This window comes from Lepisosteus oculatus, chromosome 4, assembly GCF_040954835.1.
Source record: "Lepisosteus oculatus isolate fLepOcu1 chromosome 4, fLepOcu1.hap2, whole genome shotgun sequence".
Taxonomy (NCBI): domain Eukaryota; kingdom Metazoa; phylum Chordata; class Actinopteri; order Semionotiformes; family Lepisosteidae; genus Lepisosteus; species Lepisosteus oculatus.
This window is the reverse complement of record NC_090699.1, coordinates 28,782,018-28,795,396: the sequence shown is the minus strand read 5'-3', so window position 1 is coordinate 28,795,396 and position 13,379 is coordinate 28,782,018. Positions and strand designations below refer to the sequence as shown.

General features: G+C 45.2%; 2 protein-coding genes across 2 annotated transcripts; one reads left to right on the top strand and one right to left on the bottom strand.

Annotated features, from left to right (window-relative positions):
- Positions 1-522: 522 nt before the first annotated feature.
- On the top strand, positions 523-9,180 carry nudt13 (nudix (nucleoside diphosphate linked moiety X)-type motif 13). The gene is made up of 9 exons (XM_006630538.3): positions 523-690; positions 1,308-1,447; positions 2,012-2,154; positions 2,631-2,738; positions 3,074-3,180; positions 3,792-3,917; positions 4,320-4,431; positions 4,917-5,071; positions 5,416-9,180. The coding sequence occupies exons 2-9, from the start codon at positions 1,368-1,370 to the stop codon at positions 5,602-5,604; spliced, it is 1,020 nt and encodes a 339-aa protein (XP_006630601.1). The 5' UTR covers positions 523-690; positions 1,308-1,367; the 3' UTR covers positions 5,605-9,180.
- On the bottom strand, positions 7,796-11,554 carry LOC102698204 (serine/threonine/tyrosine-interacting-like protein 1). The gene is made up of 6 exons (XM_069187832.1): positions 11,485-11,554; positions 11,020-11,098; positions 10,129-10,277; positions 9,561-9,723; positions 9,272-9,408; positions 7,796-8,445 (listed from the first exon to the last, which is right to left on the bottom strand). Exons 1-6 carry the CDS (start codon positions 11,552-11,554, stop codon positions 7,796-7,798), a joined length of 1,248 nt encoding a protein of 415 aa, XP_069043933.1.
- Between the last annotated feature and the right edge of the window lie 1,825 nt (positions 11,555-13,379).

Below are 13,379 nucleotides of genomic sequence, written 5' to 3'. Positions count from 1 at the left end.
CTCAGCTACCTACTTGAACTACTTTAACCTATATTGTATATGCACATAAACATGCTTACGTTACAAATTAATGTGCACACAGTTTGAACAGTAGACATGGCTAGAAAGCAATCTGCACAGCTGGTACATTCATGGTATTCTGTAACAACATTAACACATAGGAAGAGTTATAAACTCCTCCTCCTACGCTTTGTGTCGCTGAAAGCATCCACGTGTAAATATTTATCACGGCCAAACAACCACTTGTATCAATAACGCTGAACATCCACCCCCATTAATGTTATAACGATCCTAATATAAAAGTCTGCCCTCCCGAAGGCAGACTTTAAAAGAAGTTAACATCTTCAAGACAGTCTGCTTAGCCGATTTCTAAAATACTGAAGCAATAACAATATCATAATTGTGCTAGCGATTGCTGCTATATTCCGTATGGTATTATTAGGTACAGTGCCTACTAAAGGCAGACAGCCCCTTCGTTTTCGCATGAGCACTTTCGACAGTCTGTCTCCGGGTCACGGTGCCTATTATGAAAATGTGAAACTGGGACTCTGTACCCGCCTCTTAACTTTAGAGTTTGTCGTTAGTGTTCTGTTCAAATTGAGTTGTTTGGCCTGTAGTTTGTTTTATTTTACAGTCCGCAAAGGTCCTGGTTACTGTTTGCTAGCTGCGGTTCTATTTGGGGAAGAGAAGGTAGCGCGATTTATACAGCTAAGTGTCAGAATTTAAAGTCGTACGACCTTTGAAATCATTCTTCATCAAATAGGCAGTATCCCTTTGTATTATGCTTTCTAACCCTTTCTGTAATTCTATGTTAGGAACACGTTTAGAACAGGCAATTCTTTTAAGGGGAGATATAAATTGCGCATTTTACTTATATGGAGATTCGCGTCTCCACATAAGTGTTCAGTGTTCCACGAGCTTTAAGACTGGTTAAAATCGGAATACAAATATTCGGAAATTGTGAATTATATATTATATATGCTTTTGATAGTAATTCATGGGAAAACAAATTTCGGAATACGTTTGGAATAGTATTGTTGTGCAATGAAACAGGAGGTTTGATTTTTAAAAGTGAAAAGCCAAATAAATGTGGAATCCACTGCTGTTCAAAGAAGTTGAAATGTTTACAACGCGTTTGCTCAATGTACCATAAGTGACCAGGAAATTTTATTAAAGTGGCACCCATTTCTTCAAAGATTAACATCCTTTTTTTTCTCAAAGTTCTAGAGAAAATCTGATCTCTCACGGTATTATTTATCCCTTCAGTCTCTCTCTTTCCTCCCTGCCTGTAATCGTTTTTGCCACAGGAGTCCTGCAGTAGTGTTCGGAGACCAAGCTCTGGGGCAGTTAGAGACGGGGGCGGAAGAATGCGCTGGGCTGCACAGATTCTCTTCAGAAGCAGGTTGCTGGGCTGGAGGCCATACTCCAGCTATGTGTCCCAGATGCGGTCAGTTTACCTACCAGCAGTCTTAATAGACATGTTTAGACTGGCATAGATCTGGGGTGCTCAAAGTTCCTGCTTTGAAGGTTGCAGTGTTCTAGTTTTTTTTTTGTTCCATTCAAAATTCGTAATTTATGTCACAGTTTATAAGTATAGGCTTTTATCTTAAGGATTCAGATGGATTAAAAATGGATTAGAGGACGTGTTTTACCTGTAGGGCCTGGGATTCATGTTCTGGGAAACTGGCAGAATATGACTACAGTTTACATTTATATTTTTTGGGGCAACTAACTTACAAAACCAGTAATCATCAGATATTCCTCCTTCCAATATATTTCAGTGCTGTACTTTGACATAAAGAACTACTGTAATTATGCAACTGGATTAAAGTACACGTGATGCTAAAATCTAGAAGAAGCACTCAATGGATTGGGGGGTGTTCTTGAATACCTTGCAGCTCATTAACGAATGATCACCTCAATGCAGTGCAATGCCAATGGACAAGTCCAGTTAGTGTGCAAATAGTAGTTTGAAACCTTGCTGTGGTGCTGTCCATCTGTCTGACTGCAGCTACCTGCTGCGTCTGAAGGAGGATGATGAGGCGTGTCAACTGGCGCTGCAGTCTGGCAGTTTCCTCCTCTACCACAGACTGGCACCCCTGCTGCACAAGGCCGAGCAGGGAGGGTATCGTGCAGCCATACTGCAGGCGGCAGGTGAGCCAGCCAGGGTCCCAGCGGAGGGGAAGGCTGGTGAACTGGCACAGGGCAGGAATAAGCAAGGTCTGGAAGTATACACCAGTTCATTGCAGGGGAAGCATACATATACAGGGACAAGACTTATCCTCAGCAGCATGTGATTGGAAGGTGGAAGGAAGCTGGCACACCTTGAACACCCCCATGAAAACACGAGGTGAACATGTGCCTCCCATCCCATAATTGAACCCAGGGCCCACACTGCTGTGCCATGTCTCTGTTTGACATCCATAAAGTTAAAGGACTACATCTTGCACTATAAAATATCATAAAACAAAATGGTTAAAGCTTCAGTTGAAGATCACCATAGAATTGCATGAAATGTATTTGAAACACCTTAACAACAAAAAATGAATAAAACAGAAGAAACATGCAGACTGTCTCATTTTGAAGCTTGCAGCTTGTGAGCGTTTATACATGCACTTTCCTTCTTCCAGATGTGAAAGGAATCCTGAGAAAGCTGGATAGAGATGAGCAGCTACTGGAGGAGTCATTTCTGATTGGCTGCTCAGAGAATCAAGTGGCACAGTTTTCCCTTGATGTTGGTAAGAGCAAAACAAAAAAATTAAACCTCCCTAACAGCTGGTAAGCAAAAAAACTCCCAGAATGCAGCCTGTGTTTTTTCATAAGAAAAATCAGTAAACATTCATGAATAGGTAAAGATTTTAACTTTTTAATGCCATCTATAAGTAACGTCGTATTTTGAACAGTACTGGTGCTTACACCAATACAAAGCAAAATTTTACAAAAATATCTGACATGACAATCTGACATGTGGAAGAGAGAAGGTGTGACACTGTGGAAGAGAGCTGTTCTTTGTTCTCGCAGTAAGATGCGAGTTTGACGCTGTGGTGCTGTAATGACTGGCTGTTTGCTTCAGGTGGCCTGGAGCGTGAGGCTGTGGAGGAGCTCTGTGGGGGCGTCTTTGTGGACCTGAAGAAGGCTTTCTTTCTGCTGCCAGGACAGGATGTCTCACCAGTGTCCCGGGTATAAGTCTCTCGCCTTCACACTACACCTGCACCTACAAGAGGGAGCTACATGGCAGCAAGCTGACTTACAGTATGATGTAGAAATGCAAAAGCTAATCCTAGCTTGGATTACATCAAAACTTAGACTCAGATATCAGGGCAAGACAACACACTGTGTTTGTTTGACTATGCTTTGATGGAACTAGTGGATAGAACTCTGGACTCCCTACCAGAAGATCATGGATTTAAAGCCTGGGTGGGATGTTGCCTTGCTGTATAAAATTCATCCCCTGGGCAATGTAGTAAATGTGAATTTTATTAAATTGTCTTGTCTGATTATAAATAAAAGATTAAACAAAGTTTCCATTGGACAGCAGCAATGCCAAAGCCCTGGCAAACAGAAAGCCACCATCAAGTACCAAATTAAAGTTTTGCTTGTTTTATATGGAGTTGAGACTACAGCTGCACTGTTGTAATGCTGCTCCTAACCAGGGATAACCTACTCTGGTCTTTGGGGCCAGAAATTCAAAAGGGAGCTCTAAGTCTTTTTACTTATCACCTTTGTAAAATGAGTGTGTGTTTTTGTGTTTGTCTGCACTGCCTTGACTATGTGCCCCGGTGTATTTTTAGGGTCATGCCTTGATTCATTGGCACCAGACCCACAGTTACTCTAGTGCCAATGGGCTGCCTACTAAAAGAAACCAGGCTGGCAGCCAGCGGGTGTGCCAGACCAGCAGGATTACCTACTACCCACAAGTAAGCAGACATTGGCCTGAGGGCTGAGGTCACAGGAGGGCATGCAGCTATAAACTGTACACTGTGATATTCCTGATTTCACTGCTGTTGCATCGACCTGTTCAGTTAATTCACTCAGTTACTTAATCAGATATAATTAACTAATTACATTTTTCATTTTACCTCAAAATGTTACCGAGTCGAACAGTTCTTGAATCAAGTACATCTTTTAGCATCTGTTAAATGCAAAAATAAGAAACAAAAGGCCCTCCGGCTTGCCTGGCATGATTAGTATGCTGTATGTTTGATTTTACCAGGATGCAAAGACAGCAGTAGCTCAACCCCACACGGGGAAATGCAGGAAGTGGTACGAAGGTGAGATGAGTATGACACAGTGTGCTCAGGAGTGGTTTTGTCCTCTAGATGGCGCCGGTGGCGATCGTGCTGGTGACGGATGGCAGGCAGTGTTTGCTGGCACGGCAGCCTTCCTTCCCCAGGGGCTTGTACAGTGCACTGGCTGGGTTCTGTGACATGGGTGAGCTGCCCCGTACAGCCAACACACACACACTGTAACCGTCACAGCAGGTCTGCAGGGAAATTTGTGCATTGTGAGACAGGATTTGTGAACTCATAAATCTCATAAGAATATGCTAGACATCTGAACTGGTATCAGCATTTAAAAGTGCATTGAAGGTTGTTTGGTTGTACCCAGTGAACGATCCTTATACATATCGATCACTTATCTGTCCCAGTTGTCACATTGTAGTTTACTTTTAATCTTTTATATAGCAATCAGCTGTGCACTCACAATAATAACAGACATTAAAAGATAAGAATAAAAATAACAGCAAGCAGGGAAATCCTAGATCTCTCCAAATGGGCTGTGTTCTCTTTCGTTATATAATGTGGTGCTCAGAGTACACATGTCAGTGCTGCCTGTTATTGTCAGCGTGCCATGTGGGATTGTGATAGTCTATATTAGAGTGCCTTGTCATCGGTACTCTGTGTCACTCCCTGCAGGAGAGACAGTGGAGGAGACAGTGAGGCGGGAGGTGGCAGAGGAGGTAGGACTGGAGGTGCAGTCTCTGAACTACACTGGTTCCCAACACTGGCCCTTTCCACACAGCTCCCTCATGGTGGCGTGCCATGCCACAGTGAACCCAGGCAGCACACAGGTAGCATCTTCGCCGTCTGTCTTTCCAGCCTGTCTGTGTGCCCGAGTTAGCTCTACTTAAGACCACCGTTCCTCAGCCTTCTCTAATTGTTGACGTCCCGCTTTTGAGAATATTGCTTTCAACCGGAATGTCCCTTTTTACACTGACAAAAAGCTAGCATTGTAATAATGTAACCATTCATTTGCTAATACTTAATATATCACTGAAGTGCAGGATCTCCAAGCCTGGCTTGCTGTAGTCTGTTATTTTGTCTGTTGTTACAAGGACGGTAGCAGGTAGAAAATGCAGACGCAGGCCTCTGTGTGCAGCTGTATCTGAGGACTGTCCCGTTGTGGTCCCTGTAGGTCAGTCTGAGTGGTGCGGAGCTGGAGGAAGCCCGGTGGTTCAGTGTGGCAGAGGTGAGAGGAGCCCTCAGCAGGGGGGGGCCACCACGTCGTGGCGAAGGGGGGAACCCCTCTTTCTGGGTTCCCCCTCCCTTTGCTGTAGCCAACCAGCTTCTGCAAGAGTGGATCAATCAGCAGGCTGGGTTGTAGGGTCTAACGGCAGACTCCAGCCTAAATGTCAGGTTTACAGTCAAGGAGGAGATACCTGCGGAGACACTCTGCCCCCCTCCTTCTTGGGAGCAACATTAACTCCACCAGCGAGATACACAGAAAAGGACTACAGCACTGATCTTGGAGAGATGTTGTGCTGCGGGCTTTATGAGCATGTTTGAAATGGATAATTAGATACCTGGAATACGTTTGACTGTCCTAATTAAGGATATAACTGTTCCCATTTATTCGTTCAGATTTCAGCTGGAATCTTACAAGACCCTGAGGCTGCACAGCCGCAAACTCCTGATTCAAATTCGTGTCCCTAAACTTGAGATTTCTTTACTTTCTGACCCCACCAGCGCTTAATCATTTATGTTAAAATTCTTCTTGGCTTTACATGGCATTTAAAAAAGCCCTAATCTACTTTTGCTATTGTAAATCCTAAAATGATTGGGGAAATTCAGGCTACAAATCTGTTCTCTGGATACAGTCTGATAGCTTTCTACTGACCTGTAGTAGGACAGTAATTTAAATGCACTGTAGGACAGCAATGGACTGGGACAGTGAAAAACACTTGTATCTCCTTACAGTGCACAGCTACAGTACACTTTAACACCCTAGATTTCCAAAAGATAGGCATGTAAACAGAACAGGCTGCTGGAGCAGTATAATTTTAATCAGAGATAGAACTTAGAACTGTACATTCAGGATCCATTTGGGAGGCACATTGTTCAAATGCAATTGTAAACATTGGCTCTTTGTTTCAAGCAGAATTATCTGACCTAGTGCAGACCTACATTGAGCTGTAACGACCGCTGAAAAGGTTAATATGGATCTCCTTATAAATATTTCTGAGGACCACCAGAGAAATACACCACTTTTTGCATCTGACTTTCAGTTTTTAAAAAGTCCCTGAACCTGAGCTGCCTGAGTATCGCAGCCTTTCTTACCATGTCAAATTTTGCTGGACATTTTTTAAACTCCCACAATACAATGTGCAGTACTCTTACGGTTTTAACAACTATAATACAATCTGTATTATACAACAAGAACAAAAGCCTTTCTTGTTTTTTTTTTTATTTTGGTCACTTGGTGGCTGGATTTGAATTCAGCACTGTGCACCTAAAACGTACTATAAGCACGCAGAGTGTTCTGCTGTTGTCTGTCTATAGCGCTTGCCAGTTGAACAGCTTTTCAGTCTTTCTAGTGCTGCTGTGCAGTACAGAGGCCCACTGAGCTCTGGAGAGGGACCTGAATAGACCCTATTCTCCTCCCACTGGGGCAGGGAGTGGCCTTGGTTCTGTCCTTCCGAAACATCACCAGGGTAATTCTGCAGGGCAGCCTCCCACTTTTCTGTGGACTTCCTTTGCATTTTACACTAATTTGCCTGTATTTTCTTTGTCCATGAATTTACTCCATTATAATCAAACCAAATTATTAGGAGGGACAATATTATTTACATACTTAGGTACTTAGCTGGTGTCATGAACTAAGCATCATTTTCTGCTGCTGCTGGTAATTCCATAGTATCTCAATTTTACAATTTATTTGAAGTTGGTAACTTGTACAGGCTATCACATAATCTGTGGCAGTGGCCAGTATTAACTTTCATCACTTACTAACAAACCACGATCACTGAACTACTTTAGCTCAGAGTACCATCCAGGTTAAATGTTGATTGTTTTGTCTAGGGTATATCTCACAACTTCCAGTGTCAGCATGGTAGAAACCAATGAAATCATGTGCAAACTTGCCCTGTAAACAGTGGGAGTATGGACAGGGGACCCCAGAAGTGCAGAAGGGCTGTGGAGTATAGAGACATAGCAATGGAAAATATCAGCTTCCTCAGTAAAGTGTGCAGTTCACACATGTGAAACAGACATCTACGGCTTAAAAACAGTCTAAATAGAAACACTGAATGAGTACAGATGACATTTTGAACAGAACTGGGAGATGGAAATGACTGAACAACTTGCCGAGGGTAGTTGAAGGTGGAGAGGGCACCCCCATCTTGCCCCAAGTGGCGCATCTGATATGATTGTGGTGAGCCGTGGTGGCTGTCCAAGACTGGTCTGCAGCCCTGAATGTCCTCTCGGTGGATCTTGGCCTTCCGTGTCAGCAGGGCCCGCAGCTGTCCGGCAGAACGGCGAGTGGAAGGGTGTTGATCTTGGAGTATCAGTTATTGACTTTAGAGGCGGATGTCGTCCAGCGAGGTGAGCCTCTGGCCAAAGAGCTTCTCCTCGTAGGCAGCCAGCTGGCGCAAGAAGCCAGCGTTGGGCGCAGCGCAAGCCCGGCGCTCCTGCAGCCAGCGGTAGGCGTGGCGCAGCGACCAGCGATGGTGCTCCATGAGGAAGGCGATCGTGAGCGCCGAGCTCCGGCTGCGGCCCAGGCTGCAGTGCACCAGCACGCGGCCCGCTCCCCCGCGCAGCGCCCCGGCGATGAACTGCGTGGCCAGGGGCAGGGCCTCGCCCATGTCCTGCTGTGTGTCGTCGCTGAGCCGCAGCCGCAGGTAGCGCAGGGTGCGGGGGAAGGCGTCAGGGCACTCCGCCGTGGCGTTGACCACGTGGGTAATGTGCAGGTTCTTGATGATGCGGTAGTCCTGCGCCTGGGCGGCCGAGCCCTGGTACAGCGCCCCCTCCAGGATCTCGGAGGGGTAGATAGTGAGGGCGCGGCGCTCTGGCTCCAACAGCACCATGCGTGGCGTGCACAGGAAGGGGTACAGGCGGTGGAATGCAGAGAAGCCCCCCAGCAGGATGACAGGGTCCATGCCGAGAGAGCTGAGCTGGAAGAAGCAGCGCTGCAGAGTCGGCGAGTCTGCCCTGGCCTTCTCACTGCCCACTGACACACAAAAGAGGAAACTGAGGCACAAGTTAGGATTTTGTTTTTTCCGAGGTGCTGCACTTTAGCTGTGAGACCTTTAAAAGCCTCTGAGTTTTGAGAGCAATTGAGCCACAATGATATATTTTTCACATGCTCTGACCTATGCAACGTGTATCGATCACTTGGCACAAGTAGCCAAATGCTGTTTGTTTGACATTAAATATTTAAAATGAGAGCAAGCATGTCAAGAAAGGGGATTTTTAAACAAGTGAGATACAGTTAATAAACTTGTTAAATCTACCTCTGAAACAGAGGTGTGGGGCAAACAGTGTAAGAGGACTGTAAGAATAATACTGGCAGAAGTAACCTCGCCTTCCTTAGAGGTCTCCTATCCCAGGACTGTCCAGGCCCAGCCTTGCTTAGTTTCTGAGATCTGAATAGAGCAGGCTGCTTGGCGATGACACTGCCTACTGGGCCATTAAAGATCCCATGGCTGTTTGTAGGAGTAAGAGTGTCCTGGGTAAGTGTCGGTCCAGTCCCCCCTTAACATAACTGATTAAGTTATCTCTCACATCTTGATCAGATCTGCAGAGTAGTGGGGCATAAGGTGCAGTAGGGATGCTATGTGTCACCCCATTGATGGATAAAGAGTGTTCTCTCATATGCCATATATATACAGTATAAAGCACTTTGGTTAAAACACACAGTATAAATGCAATTAATTAAACTAGAAAAACAAATGAGCAAAAGCAACTGAATGGCTTCATATGTGTTTTTTCCTATATTTATATTTGTCTCTCAATGGCCCAGTGTTCCAGCATGAGTCAGTACGCAGGTGTGTTACCTGGACTGTGTCCCTCTTCTGCATACAGCAGGATGATGCTGTACTCCTGAAGCTGTCCCCGGGTGATCAGGCAGCCCAGCTCAGGGTGCAGCACTGTCAGACTCGCCCGCGCTGTCACCAGGTGGCACTGCTTATATCTGTGAACACACAAATAGCCTGTGTTATAACATGGACATAGCACCTGCGCAACAGAGCCTAGCTAAGGTTAATGGCACACAAGGACACACACTCATTACTCCGACAGCTCAAGAATCAGATCAAGGGAATGTAATGCCAGTGTGTGTTTTACCTCTCTGCGCTGCGGCAGTCCAGAATGAGGATGTAGTTAGGGTTGTGCAATGCTGGCTCTCCGGCCTCAGCATTCAGGAGGTTGTAGACCTGCTGTGCCGTGACGTACCCCCTCTCTACGGCCAGCCGCTCAGGTACCGCGGGGGTCAGTACTTCACCAGGGCCTGGCACGTGCACACAGGAAAAACAGAGTGAGGTGGGAACAGCTGAGCAGCCCCGACACATAGATAATAAGTGCCTGTTGAACCCCAAAGCAGAAAACACTGCACACACAGTATCTTGTATCCCTCTCCTGTACATCAGATACAGCCTGCTGTTGATATTCATGTTTAAGGCTGATGTTAATTCAGTGCAGGTGTGCTAGAAAACAACACATTGCCACTATGGATTAAGGATACTCATTTTAATATAGTATAGTTTCACACTTTTCCTTCGGTATGCTGTACTGTGCTGGGAGAGTAGGCTCCTTTCCAAATTAGCACACTAGAAACGCATATGGAGTAGAAACCACTTCCCTGACTACAGAGATAAGGTGATGAAGCATCTGTGGAAACACAGACAGACTCTACCTGGCTGCAGAGAGAAAGGCTGAGAGGGGGGCAGGGCAGGGCAGTGCTGGCTGTTTGCAGTACCGTTACACTCTCGGTAGGGTGCACTGTGTCGGGGTTCCCAAGCATTTCGGGGTTCAATTGAAGGTGCTGTCCGACACCTGCCCACTCTGAGGGCCGGAGAAATACATGGACTGAGTGAGAAAAGATTCACAGGACAGCACAAGACAATACATCTTTTTCACAAGGTTGTATCCGTACTGTGTACTGTGTAACAACATCTGCAGGCAATTTCATCATTCTAGTTAATAGAATAGAAGTGCACTCATCATCTACAGGTCATTGCTGGCACATGTTCATCTGAGTAATACATAACGTATATACAAATTCTCTGACACCAACCTCACTTCATCCCAAATGGTAATCATAACACCACCCCTACGAATAATGTTACAGTAACATTTGTATCTATGGTGGTCTATTGTGCTAGCAACATTCTTTACACTAGAGTAAAATAGTCAATTCCTCTCTGTCTTGTCTACAACATTGTGCTTTTATTTAAAAGAAGGAACCTTCCTGGTTTCATAAGGAACCTTCTCAAAGAAGTGGTGGTAATGAATGTGATGGCCTCTTACAGTGGTTTCCCTTTCCATGCATTGTCTACTCCTTATAAACATAACAAAGGTGACTAATGAGAGTCCATCTGGCCCATCACATTCATTCAGTTACTTATCAATAGATTTGATCCCAGTTTCATCAGGAAGGATCCCTATCTAGGCTGCTACAATGCAACATATTCTTTATATGTCCCCTTAAAACCCCAGTCATGAACCTGATTGTAACCCTATCCCAAGCTTAAAGTTTTGAAGAGGAGAGATTGGCAACCTTGGCCAGTTCACTGGCATTGCTCACCTGGAGGTCACGATGCCCATGTTTTCCAGCGCCCGGCATTCGTGGGCGCAGAGAGAGAGCCTCTTCCCCTTCCCAGCAGCTGAGAGAGGGGCCACAGTTAGGGGCCGCTCATCTTGGGCTCAGCAACACACACCGTGGGCTCTCCAACCAGGCAAACCCACTGAGACTGACTTCAATGTACCATCTTTTAAAGACAAAATGAGTAGTGGAACAATAAATCCCTTAGGTGGTAGTTGCCCCAGACTTGTGTTTTTTATAATCCTTTCTTCATAAGCTTGTTCAATTTCCTCCCCTTGTAGCTGTTTGTTTGTCTCGGATGTGAGAGACACTTTTTTTTGCGCCTCCCTGGCCCTTGTTTTTGTGTGTTACCATGGCGATGTGCCGTGGTGAAGTGCTCTAGACTTCTATAAAGAAGCTGGCTCCGACAGGTGGATGTAACAAGCTGGCACACAAGAGCGGCTGCGCCTGATGCCACGCCCGCCCCCTGCAGCCATGACCCAGTCACCCGGCCTCCCTGCAGTGGGGACTCTGGCATACCGTCAGGAGACGTCTAAGAGTTTTTGCTCTGGTGCGAACTTTGCTCTAAGAGGTGAAAACTGCAATGTATGGAAAACGTATACTGCTGTGTTTTCATTTGTAAACTTTTACAGTTCCCTACAGAATATGCCTTTATGCTGAAAATCCAGAGGAAGGACAGGATTGCACTTCCATGCAGAACATTCCCTAAAGAGAGCAGAGCACCATTGTAGACTCCATAGTGCTGTTCAGCAGGATGTACATGGACTGAGTGTGCTGGCGACTGTGGTGAGAGAGTTAAAGAGAGGAAAGGAGGGGTGTGGAAATGGGGAGACTTCGAGAGGTAGGGAGAAGGTGTGAAAAAGACACAGGGTGTAACAGAAAGAGAGAGAAAGAGCTAGAGAGATGGAGAGGGAGAGAGGGAGAAACAGATAGCACGCTCGGCTAGAGCCATGTCACTAACACCTGTCCCTGTCGCCGCACGAGTGCTGTATCTGGAAATAGACCTTGCAGTGAGAACTCTGTGCAGCACTTCCCGTAGACACACTGTACCCACTGAGTGCAGCTGTCCTGGAGGTGCTCACTGGAGCTCACAGCCCCTAGATGCAGAGAGAGCATCATGTTTGGTCAGCAATCTCATTTATTACATCTCCAGCAGAAGGACCTCTGCCATTTACTTTGGCAAAACAGGAAGAACAGGAAGAATAGGATCGACTATTCAACCGGAGACCATGTCAGAGCAGTTAGGACCAGAGATCTCTCTTTGCCACTGGCTCCCAATTTGACCACACGCTGCCATTAATACACTGGCCATTCTGTGTGCATCCTTTTACTGGGATTCCAGGACTAGAATTCCAGAAACACATCAGAAACCCAAATTATCTTTAAATTTGGATCAAAACTGCCACCAACTCTCAATGGTTGACTCATTTCTTTTCAGAACCCTTGCATACAGTACATGTACAGATTTAAGCTTTTCTTACCTTACCTGGACACTCTTTCTCACCTCCCATGTGCTCTGACATTTGTTCTCCTGTGCTTTATGTCCTTGTACCTTTTATCTCTCTCCCTTACACCGGAAGAGTCTCTAAATCTGTAACTTTGCATTCTTTCTTTGTGTTTTTCAGTGTGGATTTAACCTTTACTTGTCAAATTACTATGACAAATTTCCACTGTAAGCCTTTAAAAAAGGCTTTTGTAACAAAATTGGTGCCGAACTTTTATTCATCTCACAGGTAGTCTTTTTATTCACTCCCCTTCTTGGTCTTTAAAAAACACTGGGCTAATTGTTCTATACATGACTCCGTATTTGTACCTGCAGCTTACTATGCTGTTCAAACAAGAGTGGTGGTGATCAGCATTTTTTATGAATAATAATAATTTTTTATAAAAACATCACTGCTAAATAGCAGCCATGGAGATTAAGTGTGTCTGTGCATTGTATGGTTTATAATAGTAGAAATATACTATTACATGTGCATTATATAGATAACCATGGGAATCATGTGGAACTTCATCAGATTACCTACTCCCAAATCACGTGGCAGCAGGTCTCTGTGACAAAGGCCTCTGGTGGGGTGTATGATACCAGTGTTTCCTGGGAAGTACTATACTGATGTCATTAAACCTAGGAGGAGGCAAATGCTCCAGACTACATTAATGGAAATACTTACATGAAAGGCAGTTTTTCGCTTTCCTTAAGATCCAGCTTGATGAACACCAGCTTTGCACACACAGATGTGACTAGCTGCATTTTAATCCCTCATTGAAAGTGGCTCCATACTGGTTGTGCGCTACAGAAGAGTGCAGCTTTGAGTTTCTGTCTGGAAGAATGAGCAACAGTG

What these genes read in the sequence shown, in the direction of transcription:
- LOC102698204 (XM_069187832.1), bottom strand. Translation starts at nt 11,554, where the DNA reads ATGCCAGAGTCCCCACTGCAGGGAGGCCGGGTGACTGGGTCATGGCTG. An exon ending in ATGGGCATCGTGACCTCCAG is followed by an intron (nt 10,278 to 11,019) that starts GTGAGCAATGCC and finishes TCCGGCCCTCAG; the next exon opens with AGTGGGCAGGTGTCGGACAG. An exon ending in AGAAGAGGGACACAGTCCAG is followed by an intron (nt 8,446 to 9,271) that starts GTAACACACCTG and finishes TTTGTGTGTCAG; the next exon opens with TGGGCAGTGAGAAGGCCAGG.
- nudt13 (XM_006630538.3), top strand. Translation starts at nt 1,368, where the DNA reads ATGCGCTGGGCTGCACAGATTCTCTTCAGAAGCAGGTTGCTGGGCTGG. An exon ending in AGCTATGTGTCCCAGATGCG is followed by an intron (nt 1,448 to 2,011) that starts GTCAGTTTACCT and finishes GTCTGACTGCAG; the next exon opens with CTACCTGCTGCGTCTGAAGG. An exon ending in ATGTCTCACCAGTGTCCCGG is followed by an intron (nt 3,181 to 3,791) that starts GTATAAGTCTCT and finishes GTGTATTTTTAG; the next exon opens with GGTCATGCCTTGATTCATTG.